Source organism: Silurus aristotelis, assembly GCF_946808225.1.
Source record: "Silurus aristotelis genome assembly, chromosome: 19".
NCBI classification, from domain to species: Eukaryota; Metazoa; Chordata; class Actinopteri; order Siluriformes; family Siluridae; genus Silurus; species Silurus aristotelis.
This window is the reverse complement of record NC_139592.1, coordinates 821132-837926: the sequence shown is the minus strand read 5'-3', so window position 1 is coordinate 837926 and position 16795 is coordinate 821132. Positions and strand designations below refer to the sequence as shown.

Below are 16795 nucleotides of genomic sequence, written 5' to 3'. Positions count from 1 at the left end.
GAATGAAAGTCAGTAGGAGTAAGACGGAGTACATGTGTGTGCATGAGAGGGAGGGCAGTGGAGGGGTGCAGTTGCAGGGAGAAGAGGTGGAGAAGGTGGAGGAGTTCAGGTACCTGGGGTCAACAGTGTAAAGTAATGGAGAGTGTGTTAGAGAAGTAAAGAAAAGAGTGCAGGCAGGGTGGAGTGGGTGGAGAAGAGTGATAGCAGGAGTGATTTGTGATAGAAGAGTATCTGTGAGAGTGAAAGGGAAAGTTTAGATTAGAAAGTTTGCACCTCCTCTAACTTTTGTTCAGCCTTCACCAGGATCATCTTCACAACTTCTGTTCATGGTCATACCACACACATCATCTGACTCCTGTGATTGTTAAAGCAACAGTCACCCTGTCTGGGTTCTTTTCAAATGTTGATGCCTAAATATATTTTAATTACGTATTCACGTATTATTGCAGATTTTATGTACAAGTCGATAATAAAATAAAAAAAAACACATTAAAATGTCAAAAATACTCAATAATTAAGCAACTCATAAAGAAAGTATACAATGTACATACAAAATTATTAAAACGTGACTTTAGTCATGACTTCTCCAAATTATTACACAACGATGTACACACAATTGTATTGAACATATTTGGATGCAGGAGCTTGAAATTGTCTTGTGCACAAATCCAGCTCCATTAAGATCTGCTTTTTATTGGTTGGAATATGTTGAAGATCTCCTGCTGTAGAGCTCCAACTCTACTAAACACTATTGGGATGAATGTGAACTCTGACTGCACCCCAGGAACCTCCTCACCTTCTCACCTAAATCAGTACCTGATTTCACTAACACCCTTGTAGCTAAATGAATCTCTACAAAATCTAGTGGAACATCTTCCCAGAAGAGTGGAGCTCATTTTCACAGCAAATAGGGATGTCCACAAACTTGTGGTTGTATGAGGAAACGGTTTGTACCTCCTGGAAGAGTTTAACCGGAGCTGCGATGGCCTTCAGCTCATCCAGATACTGTGCCCATGACCATGACTCTGCTTTAGCATCTGTTCCTGCACAGACAATCCAGGGTTTATTACATACCACAGAACACACACACACACACACACACACACACACACACACACACACACACACACACACACACACCTGTTTTGTCTTGTCCTTCTGTTTGTAGGTCTTCAGATTTCCCTTCCTAAAGGAAGTAAGAATTATAATGAATCCAGGTCCATAATATGTGGGATTTCCACTGTTAGTTCCCAACAGGAACTAATGGTACCGTGTTAAATACATTTCTTATTCGTATTTTGTGGTTAATAACAGAATTTTATTTTGTCTCAATCAGATCATTTAATTATTCACATTTTTATCTTGTAGTTACATATAATAACTGGTGCAGTATCAGTACAGTCGTACCATCGTTTCAGGATCTGAGTCTTCCTCAGAGGGGCTTAAATAATCCCTCCTCCTCCTCTTCTTCATCGGCTTCAGCAGGTCCGGGTCACGAGACATCAGTCCTGCTTCCAAACCCATTTCACTTCCTGTCAGACTGGAAATATGGATTAATGATTCCTGAGCTTTTGGATTAGAAATGATATGAATCAATTCACAGTTTGTTTAAAGAAACAAGGTGTAATAAATAAAAAAAGATTTCTGCTGGATGATTGGCTGAAATAATTCTGAGATGTAGCAGATCAGTACAATATAATTGCATATTTTATATCAATTTTCATAATGGAACAGATCACATTTTATTTTATTAAAAACCTTTAACAACCCCAATTCCTCAGACATTATGATGACGTGTAAAATCAAACAGAATCACATAAACCCATATTTTATTCACAATAGAACATAGAAAATATATCAGATGTGTAAACGATGTAAATTTATGTAAACGAATTTGATGGCGTGGAATCTGATTTGTACACGTCTCAAAAATGTTGGGACGGGGCAACAGAAGTCTGGAGCAGTAAGTGTTAGTGAAAAGGAGGAGCTGGAGATACATTTAGTAACTAACAATTATAAATACTGACCTGCAAAACAGTTGGATATTTAATTATTTACAGAACATAATAATGAAACATTTCATTGAAACTTTGAAAGAATCTGGAGCAATCTCTGTGCACACGGGACGAGGGTGAAAATCATTATTGGATGGTTTTGATCTTCGGGCCCGCATTGACCACTGCATTACCGTTTTATCCACAAATGCAAGTTAAAGCATCCAAAAACAAGATGCAGAAATGCCTCCATCCTCTCCTGGCCAAAGCTCATTTACAATTTACTGAGGCAAAGTGAAAAACTGTTCTGTGGTCGAAATTTGAATTTCTTTTTGGAAACCATGGACACCACGTCCTCCAGACTAAGGAGGAGAGGGACTTTCTGGCTTATCAGCGTTCAGTTCAGAAAGTCGTATCTCTGATGGTTATATTAGAGCATTAGTGCCTGTGGAAACTTGCACATTTGGAAAGACTCCATCAATGCTGAACGCTATATACAGGTTTAAGAGCAACAAATGCTATTGTTCAGATGACGTCCTTTTCAGCAAGACAATGCTTACTGCAATAGTCAGGTGTTTAGGGAAATCATGTAGGGTTTTTTTTTTTAATTCTAAAATTAAAAACATTCCTGGAGTCTCAGGTTGGATGTAATAAACCAGACGAATGTGATTTGGGTTTCAGGGAGCAGTGAGGACTCGGATCAGTGCCGGTGAGTCACAGTTATAAAAAGCTGGATGTGCAGAAGCTGAATGTGAAGAGAATCGACTTCAACATGCTGGAGTGCAGCAGCCGTTAGAGCTCTTATTATACAACTTCTCATGGTGTGGGTGGGACATGAAATATTCACCAGCTCGCTGTGCAGCGTTACAAAACCCCGACACGACCTGGTGAGGGTAAAACAGGACATTTCCAGTTAAAGCGTCTGATTGTGAAATGTGTTGTCGAGTGTGACTTCTGGGCACATGACCCACTTTTCACATTTTCTCCAATGCAGAAATAAGTACAGAGATTTCTGAAAACATTTAACATGAATCTCTACACAGCAGCCAGTCAGGTCCCATTCTGACTACTATATAGTTTCCAAAAACACCTCATTCATTTGTAGCAGCGACTTCAATCGATTATAAACCCTTTCAAAAACAGATCAAACAGATCAAAATCAAATGTTACATCCATAAATATGAATTAAAAAATAGTATATATTTATTGTCCGTTTTACAAACAAGAATGGAAAAGAAACGACTATCAGGCTTAAAAGTTTAGTTCGAGCTTCTTCATGCACACCATAAGTGTAACTTTCTCAATATAAATATTTCCTTCGTATAACCAAAAGATGCTCCAACAGCGGCTTTTTAATACTTTTACTGACTGACGTAAAGTTCTATAAACGTTCTTTATCCCAATTTAATTTTACCCTCTTTTTATTAGCAAATAAACACCATTAAGTCAAAAATTAGGAAAGTCAAAACAATTCTGGGGATATATATATATATATATATATATATATACACACACACACACACACACACACACACACACACACACACACCAGTGGCGGGCTTCTATGCTGCCTAAACACTTTTAGAGCCACTGACCTACATTTACAACCTAAATTCTAATATTTCTTCAATGAAATTGTATTAATTTCTTCCATCAGTTTCTTCTCTTCATCTCGTAGTGTTTCTCTCGGCTGCACTGCTTCAGTACGTGGATGTGGATGTTGGATTTTTTATCCAATCAGATTTCAGTCTCTATGTGCTGCCATGTGAATCTAATCTGCTCAGAGCCTTCAGAATCAGTACTGCTGGACTTTTACCATCGAGAATATTACCAACAGCTCTGTTTCTTTATCCAATCAGATTTCAGATTCTCCTCACAGAGCAGATCACTGGATCAGAATAGTGTCATTCTCTGTCCTCTGATTGGTTGTTCAGAGGGAAACTGTTACAGCGACTGGTAAAACACGTGTGTAGCTCTGCACACGTTAATACATCAGAGTTAGACTTTTTTACGCCTACTGAAGAAGAGAAATTAATTCGGTCTCAGACACTTAAAAATCCATCGTGAAGAAAAGTGAGACATGGTGAGGAGGTCACCAACCCTGAAGCTCGCTAGCGTGTCTCAGCCCTGGAAAGGGTTTGTTCTCCACTTCCAGACCACTGAATACGAGCGGTACCACTGAATTACAGCCTCTGGGGGGCGCTGCACATTATGCGTCTGTGTCTCTGGTGAGTAGGTTGTGTTTTATTTACATTTTAATGTTAACTTCATTACTTTCTTTTATAATTTATAATTATATTATTATGAATAAATGTCATTATTTCAACAGAAAACTCCATAAAAACAATTCCCTACAAGTGTTTTGGTCTCTGATTTGCTCCGCCAGAGACCCGGAAAATCAACCAAACTTATTAATGATGTGGCAAATGCAATTCTGCGAGAAACCGGGCGCCAGATTCCAACCGCAGTAAAGTGGAGGATTACTGTATACATACATACATACATACATACATACATACATACATACATACATACATACATACATACATACATTACACCATGCTATTATTTATTTTACAAAAGTAACGGCAAAATGTGAAAGCCATTTGTGGAAAACTAAGTGCACCCTTACTGCTTCCATAGGATGTAAGATGCCATGTGCTGCTAATCAAATGCCCCGTGATAAAATGATCATCAGCGAGTGTGATCACATCTACAATACACAAGCTCTGCTGGTGTTTAACAATAATCTTATACTAATAATCCATCAATCTGGGAAGGGTTATAAACTAATCTCCAAAACATTTCGTCTTTCATTCTACACTGAAGATTATTCATAAGTGGGATATATTTCAAGACCGTATCCAATCTTCCCAGGAGCAGACGTTCCAACAAATTCACATCAAGGTCAGACTGTGCAATGCTCAGAGAAACCGCAGAAAACCCGAGTTACATTTCAGACTCTACAGGCCTCAGTTAGCATCTTAAATATGACATTACAACTAGAAAAAAGTCTGAACAAGTAAGTTCTATTTGAGAGGGTTGCCAGGTGATAGCATCTTCTTTTTAAAAAGAGCATGACACTAAGACTTAGGTTTGCAAAGTTACATCTGAGCAGACCACAAGTCTTCATGTTCTTTGGACAGATGAGATCAAAATGGAGGTGTTAAGCAAATAGATGTAGATGTAGATATAGATATAGATGTGGATGTAGATGTAGATGTAGATGTGGATGTGGATGTAGATGTAGATGTAGATGTAGATGTGGATGTAGATGTAGATGTAGATGTAGATGTGGATGTAGATGTAGATGTAGATGTGGATGTAGATGTAGATGTAGATGTAGATGTGGATGTAGATGTAGATGTAGATGTAGATGTGGATGTAGATGTAGATGTAGATGTAGATGTAGATATAGATGTGGATGTAGATGTAGATGTAGATGTAGATGTAGATATAGATGTGGATGTAGATGTAGATGTAGATATGGATGTGGATGTAGATGTAGATGTAGATATAGATATAGATATAGATGTAGATGTAGATGTAGATATAGATGTGGATGTAGATGTAGATGTAGATGTAGATATGGATGTGGATGTAGATGTGGATGTAGATATAGATATAGATATAGATGTAGATGTAGATGTAGATGTAGATATAGATGTGGATGTAGATGTAGATGTAGATGTAGATATGGATGTGGATGTAGATGTAGATGTAGATATAGATATAGATATAGATGTAGATGTAGATGTAGATGTAGATATGGATGTGGATGTAGATGTAGATGTAGATGTAGATATAGATATAGATGTAGATGTAGATGTAGATGTAGATGTGGATGTAGATGTAGATGTAGATGTAGATGTAGATGTGGATGTAGATGTAGATGTAGATGTAGATGTAGATGTAGATGTGGATGTAGATGTAGATGTAGATGTAGATGTGGATGTAGATGTAGATGTAGATGTAGATGTGGATGTAGATGTAGATATAGATGTGGATGTAGATGTAGATGTAGATGTAGATGTAGATGAAGATGTAGATGTGGATGTAGATGTAGATGTAGATGTAGATGTAGATATAGATGTGGATGTAGATGTAGATGTAGATGTAGATGTGGATGTAGATATAGATGTGGATGTAGATGTAGATGTAGATATAGATATAGATGTGGATGTAGATGTAGATGTAGATGTAGATGTGGATGTGGATGTGGATGTAGATGTGGATGTAGATATAGATATAGATGTGGATGTAGATGTAGATGTAGATGTAGATATAGATATAGATGTAGATGTAGATGTAGATGTAGATGTGGATGTAGATGTAGATGTAGATGTAGATGTAGATGTGGATGTAGATGTAGATGTAGATGTAGATGTAGATGTGGATGTAGATGTAGATGTAGATGTAGATATAGATGTGGATGTAGATGTAGATGTAGATATAGATATAGATGTGGATGTAGATGTAGATGTAGATATAGATATAGATGTGGATGTAGATGTAGATGTGGATGTAGATATAGATATAGATGTGGATGTAGATGTAGATGTAGATGTAGATGTAGATGTAGATGTAGATATAGATGTGGATGTGGATGTAGATGTAGATATAGATATAGATGTGGATGTAGATGTAGATGTAGATGTAGATGTGGATGTGGATGTGGATGTAGATGTGGATGTAGATATAGATATAGATGTAGATGTAGATATAGATGTGGATGTAGATGTAGATGTAGATATAGATATAGATGTGGATGTAGATGTAGATGTAGATGTAGATGTGGATGTGGATGTGGATGTAGATGTGGATGTAGATATAGATATAGATGTGGATGTAGATGTAGATGTAGATGTAGATATAGATATAGATGTAGATGTAGATGTAGATGTAGATGTGGATGTAGATGTAGATGTAGATGTAGATGTAGATGTGGATGTAGATGTAGATGTAGATGTAGATGTAGATGTGGATGTAGATGTAGATGTAGATGTAGATATAGATGTGGATGTAGATGTAGATGTAGATATAGATGTGGATGTAGATGTAGATGTGGATGTAGATATAGATATAGATGTGGATGTAGATGTAGATGTAGATGTAGATGTAGATGTAGATATAGATGTGGATGTGGATGTAGATGTAGATATAGATATAGATGTAGATGTGGATGTAGATGTAGATGTGGATGTAGATATAGATATAGATGTGGATGTAGATGTAGATGTAGATGTAGATGTAGATATAGATGTGGATGTAGATGTAGATGTAGATGTAGATATAGATGTGGATGTAGATGTAGATGTAGATGTAGATATAGATGTGGATGTAGATGTAGATGTAGATATAGATATAGATGTGGATGTAGATGTAGATGTAGATATAGATATAGATGTGGATGTAGATGTAGATGTAGATATAGATATAGATGTGGATGTAGATGTAGATGTAGATATAGATGTGGATGTAGATGTAGATGTAGATGTAGATATAGATGTGGATGTAGATGTAGATGTAGATGTAGATATAGATGTGGATGTAGATGTAGATGTAGATATAGATGTGGATGTAGATGTAGATGTAGATGTAGATATAGATGTGGATGTAGATGTAGATGTAGATATAGATATAGATGTGGATGTAGATGTAGATGTAGATATAGATATAGATGTGGATGTAGATGTAGATGTAGATATAGATGTGGATGTAGATGTAGATGTAGATGTAGATATAGATGTGGATGTAGATGTAGATGTAGATGCAGATTATAGTTTACTTGTCTGGTGCTGGATCTCTTCTTAGTTCCTCTGTATAGTTGCGCTTCATCATCTGATCGCTGTTCTTGTGAGGAACCGAGTTCTCCTGGACCTCCTGGTTTACCTTAACAAGCCGACAGCTATCCACACACACGGCCTGGACATCTACAGACACAACACACACTGATGATCAGTACTGAGCCGGGACACGACCCAACATGAGCACCTCATCACAGATACACAGAATGTACTGCCTGCTGTTCGGCTGCAGAAGTAAGTGTTAGGAGATGATCAGGGGAACGTGGCAGACCTGATGAAGGATCTGAGCTGGGTTTCAGCGCTTGTTTGGGTTCTCCATCCATCACTTTGTTCGCAGCTCCGTCAGCATGAGGGCTGGTAGGGTTCATTTTCCCCTGACTGATCACCTCCAGAGTGCCGCTGTCACTCACACACAGCTACAACACACACACACACACACACACACACACACAACGGTCTCTTACATCCATCCCACATGTAACCCCTCACTTCCTGCACTACAGACAAAAGTATTGGGACACCTGTCATCTCACCCATGTCTGGTTCTTCCCCAAACTGTTCCTACAAACTTTAAGGCACACAGTTTCTTTCCCTTCCTTCGAATTAGGACTGAAGACCCCAGGAATCTTCTCACCTTCTCACTTACATCAGTACCTGACTTTACTAACCCATCCGTAGCTCCACAGATCTCCAAAAAATCTAGTGGAACATCTTCCCAGAAGAGTGGAGATTATTATAACCGCTAACAGAAACTAAACGTGGAATGAGATGTTCCAAAAGGAGCACATAGCAATCTTATGGGCAGGTGTCCACAAACCTTTGGCCGTATAGTGTACATCATACATTTCAGGAGAAATTTCTCTCCAACCTTCAGGTTGCTTCCTGGTAGAATCGCCATTCCCTCTTTCCACTCCAGAACATGGACGATGCTGCAGGTCCCGCCCACCTGTGTCACTTCCTTTCCTGTGGTTTGGGACACGTCCACTTTTGGCAGTGGATGAGCAGAAGCTAAAAAGTAAATAAAGAATCCAAAGAAATAAAAACAATAAATTTTATAACATGATATTGTTCACAATCACAGATCTGATCTGAGTTTAAAAAAATTAATATACAGGATTTTTTATATAATAAGAAAAAAAATTATTTTACAGCTTGTAATAATAATAATAATTACAATAATTTAAAATTTTAAAATAATTTTAATATAATAATAATTTTATTATATAATTAAAATAAAATTATTTAATAATTATATAAAATTATATAATAATAATTATATAAAATTATAATTCAATAATTTAGATATTTTTTAATAGCTTGTAGCTGATTATTCAATTAACACAAATATAGTTTTTTATATAGTAATTTTATAAACCCTAAAATATGGATTAATTTTATACACTGTTCTAGTGTTTACACACTGTTATAATTATACGATTTATTTTAACTAGAAGGCGTCATTTTTTAATAAAAAAAAATTATAATAATTCAACAAATGTAAAAGAATTCATTTAAAATGTATTGCTAATGTTGTTGTGATGATTCTTAGTGAGTGTTTTTTCGTATTTGTGAAAATAAACCTTTTATTAATTCACATAGATTTAAAATATATGTAAATTTATTAACATTTATTTTATAAATGTAATAAATACTGAGGCCCTTCGTTTTAATTTCATAAATTCACTTCAATACGAACTGAAGATCATCAGATTAAATACTATCAAATATCATCTTCTCTTCCTTTTGCTCCAGAATGAAATTCACATGTGGTTGATTTCAGACACACACACACGCACGCACACACACACACACACACGCACGCACGCACGCACGCACGCACACACACACACACACACACACACACACACACACACACACAATGATTTTTTAAAACACACTTTGGAGTCTCAATGTTTCTTCCAAGTGAAATTTTAATCTGTGTGTGTGTGTGTGTGTGTGTGTGTGTGTGTGTGTGTGTGTGTGTGTGTTTTGACACTAGCTGTTTTATTTGAGCCCATAAATAAATCTGATTTCACCTGAAGTTCACTGTGACAAAGCCACATTATCATCATCATCATCATCATCACTTTACTTGTGTTTCCAGAGTTCAGAATTACAGTAAAATGTGATATTTAACACAAATAAAGTCTCAGATCACAACCATGGGTTCAATTTTCTGGGTTTTAACTTCCTTTACTCAGTGACATCATCGCCCAGGCTGTAGCTCCGCCCCTTTCTTGGGTCTTTTATAAACACTTTCGGCTTCTCCCGTTAGGGGGCGCCACAGCGGATCCTCCGCACGTTTGATTTGGCACATGTTTTACGCTGGATGCCCTTCCTAACGCAACCCTCCCCAATTTATCCGGGCTTGGGACCGGCACTAAGAGTGGCTGGGGATGGTTCCCTGACCGGGAATCGAACCCGGGTCGCAGCGGTGAGAGCGCTGCATCTTAACCACTAGACCACCAGGGGACCAGGTCTTTTATAAACACTAATAAAATAATTTTTTTTTCTACACCTGTGAGTTTGACCAATCACACGCCGGTTTTTGCTTTTAGCTCCACCCACAAGCCCTCATTTTATTTCTAGGACCAATTTAAAAAAGCACATTACATCAATTTATTCTAATTTTTATAATCAGTATGGAATTTTAATAATAAAAAAAAAGAAATATAAGGTACCAAACAGTACTCATATTTCCCCATAATGGTTCCACCTCAGTGTCAGAATGAAGTGCCTTCAATTACAACCGTTTTATCAAAAAGCTCAACATAAAGCTGATTAATCAAATTATATAAACACCTCATACACTCACAGGAAAATTTTACTAACTGGTACTAACTGGTACTAACTGGTACTAACTGGTACTAACCCTTACAGTTCTCTCGATAGTAAACCTCACCATGGAGCTGTAAAGGATTTCAGAGTTCTGGTTTTAAAGGAACACTTCATTCACAGGTTCCAGTTAGTAGCGTTTGTTTTGGGTTTTTTCTGAAAGTGTAACATTATTCAGAGGCATGTTGTGCAGTTTCACCTGGGAGGAGGAGAGCCGTGGGGGTCTGGTGCCTCGGCCGCTGAGGAACATCTGCATCTTTTGGCAGGATTTCTACATCCGCTTTGGAGGTCATGGCAAGAAGCTCAAAGAGTCAATTGTGTTAAAGAAAGAGAGAGAAGGGGGGGGGGGGGGGGGTTACAAAAAACAAGATAAATTTAACTAAATTAGATTAGATAGATAGATAGATAGATAGATAGATAGATAGATAGATAGATAGATAGATAGATAGATAGATAGATAGATAGATAGATAGATAGATAGATAGATAGATAGATAAACAGCGTGTACAAAAAAAACAGAAAGTGATCGTGCAACAGAGTGAGAGAAAGAAAAAATAAACAAGAGAGACAGATAAAAATATAGATAGACAGACAAATAATTAACAGATAAATAGAAAGAGAAAGTGAATGTGACAGAGAGACAAAACAAAAACATGGAGAGAGAGAGAGAGAGAGAGAGAGAGAGAGAGAGAGAGAGAGAGAGAAAGAGAGAGAGAGAGAGAGAGAGAGAGAGAGAGAGAGAGAGAGAGAGAAAGAGAGAGAGAGAGAGAGAGAGAGAGAGAAGAGAGAGAGAGAGAGAGAGAGAGAGAGAGAGAGAGAAAGAGAGAGAGAGAGAGAGATTATTCCACAGTTGATATCAGGATTATTTTATTAATCTTGAACATTTTGATCTGTTTCTTTATTTATTTATTATTCAGTGTATTTTAATAGAAAGGCAGGAATTACAGTCCAACCCTCTGTGTGTCTGAGTCAGCAGGAATCAGACCTCAAAGCCTTCTCACACACACACACACACACACACACACACACAGAGTAACTTATAATAAAACCTACGCTGAATCAGAATCAGTGAAAATAAAAAGCTGAATATCTCGCAATAATTAAATCCGGATTCGCTCTGTAATCCTCAGGGTGCCAATATTTTTAGTTGTGGGTGATTTGGACAGAAATCCGCGTTTCCCAGACGGATCTTTTTTTATCATTTCAGACAAATAAAGACACACTGATGGACGTGTCCGGATCCTGATCCTAATAAATATAAAGTCATGTCGCTATAAATCAGACCCGATATTTATTCCCATTAAATCCGATCTAATCTGATTCCTCTGCGCTTTTAGCCTCATTACAGCATCGGATTCCCAATCCAGGGTGAAACACGGGCATAAAAACACTCCCCTGCGTCTGATTAGCAGCTTTCACTCCTCATTTCCTTCTCCTGTAGTCTGATGGCCAATTCTTCATCATTTATTCCTCACGCGCTAAATAAATAAATAAATCAATAAAAAAAGAAAGACAGAAAAGGCGGCATGTCGGGTTTGGGTTTTTTATCATCCTTCACAGAAAAGAAATGGACAGATTCCTCTCTTTTTCATCTCTAGAAATGAATAAATTGGGGTGTGAACGCGCGAAATAATAATAACGATATAAAACAAATCGGTTTATTCTTACCAGCGCTCCGTCCTGCAGCGGGGAGAGCTCTACTGCGCATGCGCGTCACTTCTCACCCGACAACGCGCTTCTCCGTAGAATTAAATTCAATAAATAGAATAAATTCCACAAAAACGCATTTTCTTCTGCATATTAACACTTTCACTGCCGGAAAACACGATTTTATAACCAACAAGAGTTTTCATTTATTAATTTAGTGTTCAAACACATCTGCATTATTGAGATATAAATCAAACATGTAAATTTCATGCAAATTTATTCGTTACATTTATTACTATTTGAATATTTATACATTTATTTTATTTCAAAATCCGTTTCGGGAATTTTTTTTTTATTTTGAAATAGTTCACAAAATATATATTTAGATACTTGGACACTCCCAGTAGGAGAACTCTTAAAGGTACTCTAGAGAGAATTCTTAATGGTCCAGAAAAGCCTGGAGATGTTCCGTGTATTACTACAGAGTAATAATGAAAAGTATCTGAAGACCTTCTCATCAAACATCACATTGTACTTTAAGGCAGTTAGTGATGAAAGTCACTTTCAGGAACCTTTCGAGAACCGTTTCAATATAAAATAATGAATCTTATAACAGGTTTTAGATGTTAGGAAATACATTTTACTTTTGTGGAACATGTTCCCAGTTACTGCACACATTTAGGAGGTTCTCTGGATAGTGTCTGTGGTTCTTATGCTCCAAAAAGTTACAAAAGCACCTTCAGGAAAACACAAGGAACCACTAATATTCTAAACACATTAAAAACAGAGCTCCAGGGTTTTTCAGAAGAACCCTTAAATTAGCCACAGAAGACAAGTGCAAAAAACCACTTATCTTCAGTGGATCTACTATATAAAGCTTAAAATCTGACTTTAACAGAAACCTGTGAAAGAAAAGTCTTGAGATCAAGATTATGGGCTAATAATTAAAAATGTTCCTCTAAAGTTCTTTAGATTTGTTTTGTGTGAAGTGAAATCTTGTTTGATGGTTCAACCAAAACAGACAAACCAAAGAAATGATAAGCAACATGTTGCACCCAACACCATCAAAGGTTCCTCAAGGGTTCTTTGGACATTAAGGAGGTTTCAGCTCTCAGTAGGCTCTACTTAGAACTTTTAATAAAGAGGAAACATCTTCACCTTCACTAAGTGATTAACAGCTGGATCTGGATCTTTATTAGAAAAGGAAAGGAAGTGAAGCTCTGAGATGATGTTTGAGCAGAACCCTGAATTCTGTGAGATGGTGTTTAGAAACAACACAAACTGCAGGAGCAGATCAGTGAGAACTTTTAATAAACCTTACAATTAAAATGGACTGAAATGATTATAAGTTCAAACGTTTATACAATGAACAATGTAATGGATTACAACAGAGTTGGAGAACATTGGAGGAGCATCCGAACACATCAGCTCTTCTCTAAACTTCTCGGGAAATGCTTTTGTCCAGGAGCGCCTCAGGAACATGGGACACACGGAGCGATCCGAGTCACGGGTCATGGAAAAGTTCTTCTTATTAATAATAATTCTATGGTCATTTACACACAGAACAAAGACGAAGATGAAGATCCATTTTCGGACTCATTTCTGCTCATGCCTTGTATAAAACATCTACTCTACCAATAGGGAATCAGTTAAACATCCGGATCACGTAAACGCTCCATTAGGGGTGGTTTAGTCCTGAGAGGCGGATCTGGACCGGGATTTAGAGCGAGAGCCGGATTTGGATCGGGAGCGTGAGCGACGTTCCGGAGACTTTGAGCCGCTCTTCCCGACCGGAGGAGACGGCGAGCGCGAGGCGGATTTGGCTCTCTCGTCGTTTCCGTTTTCCATGGGTGACGCTGAGCGACTACGCGATTTCTTACTCGTGGATTTCTCTTTTGATCGGTCGCGAGACCCACCCCGAGATCCGCCCCGAGACCCACCCGGAGACCCACCCGGAGATCCGCCCCGAGACCCGCCGCGCTCCGATTTTACTTTGGAAGTGCTCTTGGAGCGCGACTGGCGATTGCCCGAGCGAGAGCGAGACCTGCTGCGGGATTTCTGCGTGCGAGAGCGCGAGCGGGATTTGCGAGAGCGGGATTTGCTGGACGGAGATTTGGAGCGGGACTTGCGACCCGACCTGGAGCGGGACTTGTCATGGGATCTGGAACGAGATCTGTGCCGGCGGGAACGAGACCTGGAGAGGGAAAGACAACAGGTAAGAAAGTTAGAATGAGGAACGAGTGATCAGAGAGAGAGAGAGAGAGAGAGAGAGAGAGAGAGAGAGAGAGAGAGAGAGAGAGAGAGAGAGAGAGAGAGAGAGAGAGAGAGAGAGAGAGAGAGAGAGAGAGAGAGAGAGAGAGAGAGAGAAATATATTAGGAATGATGGACACCTTGAGCGAGACCTGGAGTTGCTTCGGGATCGGCTGCTCCGGTGGCTCCTGCTGCGGGAACGCCGGTGACTGCGGGACCTGAGGACGGAAACGTGTTTAGTTTACAACCGGAAACGTGACTGTCAGGAGTTTCTACACATTTTACATTTAAAAATTCCAGACTTTTCCAGACTCAAATACAACTTCCCTAAATATTTAAGATCATATTTAATATCAGAAATAATGATTTTAAATTCCAGCATGTTAAACTCTCTGAGGCTCATCAGAGTCAGAATCTCTGATGTTTTCCATGTGTATAGTCACCAGATGGGGGCGCTGTAATGTCATTACAACTGCTGCCTCACAACGCAACACCCGATAACAGCTGTGTAGATCCAATCTAGCAGCACGAGTATCTGATCCAAACTCCACCCAAAAAAAACCCTTTAGGCCACGTCCTCACTAATACGGTTTCGCTCAAAAACGTGCATTTTTCTCTCGTTCTCTTCTTCCGCCCACATGAAAACGGCGTGTCGCAGTGTGGACTGTGAGGCTTGAAATAAAACCCAAGGACATTTTCAGTCCTCGCCGTGTCGTTTCTTCACAACTAAACAAAAATGTGTGTTTTTGTTTTTCAACAAAATCTGTTGAAATAGTTATGGTTTATATTATTTATAAGTTTGTCAAATTGCAATTATTATTAAAAACAATACATTTACACAAATTGCTTCACCTTTCATCCTTAAATGGTGATTATTTTTATTTTATTAAATTTTTTTACAGTAAGAAACAAAGCAGCATGAGTGAATTTGTTAAAGATGAAATCCCACATTCACTCCTCAACAAGCAGCTCTAGAAACTTTAACATGTCTAAATTAAAGAGATTTTAACTCAATATGTGGCTTTCGCATTTTAAAAATTACATTTTTATATATAAAATACCCTCAATTAGTGTTTTATATAATTATAATATGACCTCCACTGACCTACCACACACACACACACACACACACACACACACACACACACACACACACACACACACACACACACACACACACACACACACACACACACACACACACACACACCTGGAGCGACTCCCGGAGTACGAGCGGCGGCGGCGCGGCTTGTCCTCGATCAGTCGGATCTTCCTGCCATTAATGTCAGTTCCATCCAGTTTCTCCAGAGCCCTGCGCAGGTCTGAGTGAGAGCGGAACTCGATCACACCCTCGTTGGCTCGTTCTTTATGAGCATCAGCATACGTCACCTCACCTGCCTGCCTCATGAAGTCCTGCAGGAGAAACATCAGGTGTGAACAGTGGATTGTGATTGGCTGGAAGGTACAGGTATCACTAAACCAGAGTTCTCACCTTGAGGTCCTGCCAGCTGCAGCGGCTGGAAAGGTTCTCCACGATGAGCCGGTACTCGGTGCGGACCGGAGGGCCATATTTATCGCGGCCAGAGCGACTCCTGCTGCTGTAGCCACCTTCAGTCAGAGAGACAGGAGAAACACACACCTCAGTCTGGGTACTCATCCTCCCCCTCCTCATCCTCATCTCACACGGGTTTAACTCTAGAGTCTAAAACTAGCAGCAAACGCTGTATCTCAAACCTGTTCACACACTCAGGCACGAGCTTTTCTGCTGCCTCCATCACTGGACATTACTATTAGGAACAGACTCATAATTAAAAAAAAAACTAAAGTAAAACAACACACGGTTATAACGTCTCCAAGAAAATCATCTCCACATTACGGAGTGTATCATAACTACAGAAAAAATTTAAACATGAAGACATGTTTTTCCTTTCAATCATCTACGCTTGAGCCGCAACTCAGAACTCCCTCAATCATACAACTGAGTTTTATTATTATTTACATCGTTTTTTTTTTTTTGTTTTTTTTTCCAAATCGAACATAATAACTAACATTCCTCACCATCACCCCTGGTCTATTGGCAAAAGGCTGCTGTCATCTTGGCTTCCGGTTAGGTCAGCCAAAGCATCAAGGGGGAGGGGGCAAAGGTCACACACACATTGTAAGGTGAAGGCCAAGGCCAAAGCGGTCAGGGAGTCATCTTAGCCACAACGAACTCAGCCACGGCCTCGGCCCCCCACTGGACTGTCTCAAAATGAAACGTCA

At 38.8% G+C, this 16795-nt stretch overlaps 3 protein-coding genes across 5 annotated transcripts in view; 1 reads left to right on the top strand and 2 right to left on the bottom strand.

The window, feature by feature from the left end:
- The window catches only part of l3mbtl1 (L3MBTL histone methyl-lysine binding protein 1), a 32920-nt gene extending 19484 nt beyond the window's left edge, over positions 1 to 13436 (bottom strand). Inside the window, exons 1-8 of one of the 3 annotated variants that reach the window (XM_083520883.1) lie at positions 12305 to 13436; positions 10836 to 10938; positions 8670 to 8809; positions 8073 to 8217; positions 7783 to 7927; positions 1408 to 1540; positions 1141 to 1186; positions 955 to 1043 (exon numbers count right to left, since the gene is read on the bottom strand). In XM_083520883.1, the coding sequence (XP_083377009.1) occupies positions 955 to 1043; positions 1141 to 1186; positions 1408 to 1540; positions 7783 to 7927; positions 8073 to 8217; positions 8670 to 8809; positions 10836 to 10929 (792 nt within the window). In that variant the 5' untranslated portion in view covers positions 10930 to 10938; positions 12305 to 13436. Of the gene's footprint in view, positions 1 to 954; positions 1044 to 1140; positions 1187 to 1407; positions 1541 to 7782; positions 7928 to 8072; positions 8218 to 8669; positions 8810 to 10835; positions 10973 to 12304 lie in introns of those variants that run through there. The other 2 variants (XM_083520884.1, XM_083520885.1) reach the window with 2 other exon arrangements.
- Positions 1 to 16795, top strand: part of wnt7ab (wingless-type MMTV integration site family, member 7Ab) — a 91719-nt gene that overhangs the window by 20166 nt on the left and 54758 nt on the right. The window lies entirely within an intron of this gene.
- The window catches only part of srsf6a (serine and arginine rich splicing factor 6a), a 6213-nt gene continuing 2995 nt past the window's right edge, over positions 13578 to 16795 (bottom strand). The window contains exons 3-6 of the mRNA XM_083520955.1: positions 16026 to 16141; positions 15744 to 15946; positions 14674 to 14751; positions 13578 to 14477 (exon numbers count right to left, since the gene is read on the bottom strand). Of these exons, the coding sequence (XP_083377081.1) occupies positions 13973 to 14477; positions 14674 to 14751; positions 15744 to 15946; positions 16026 to 16141 (902 nt within the window). The 3' untranslated portion in view covers positions 13578 to 13972. The remainder of the gene's footprint in view (positions 14478 to 14673; positions 14752 to 15743; positions 15947 to 16025; positions 16142 to 16795) is intronic.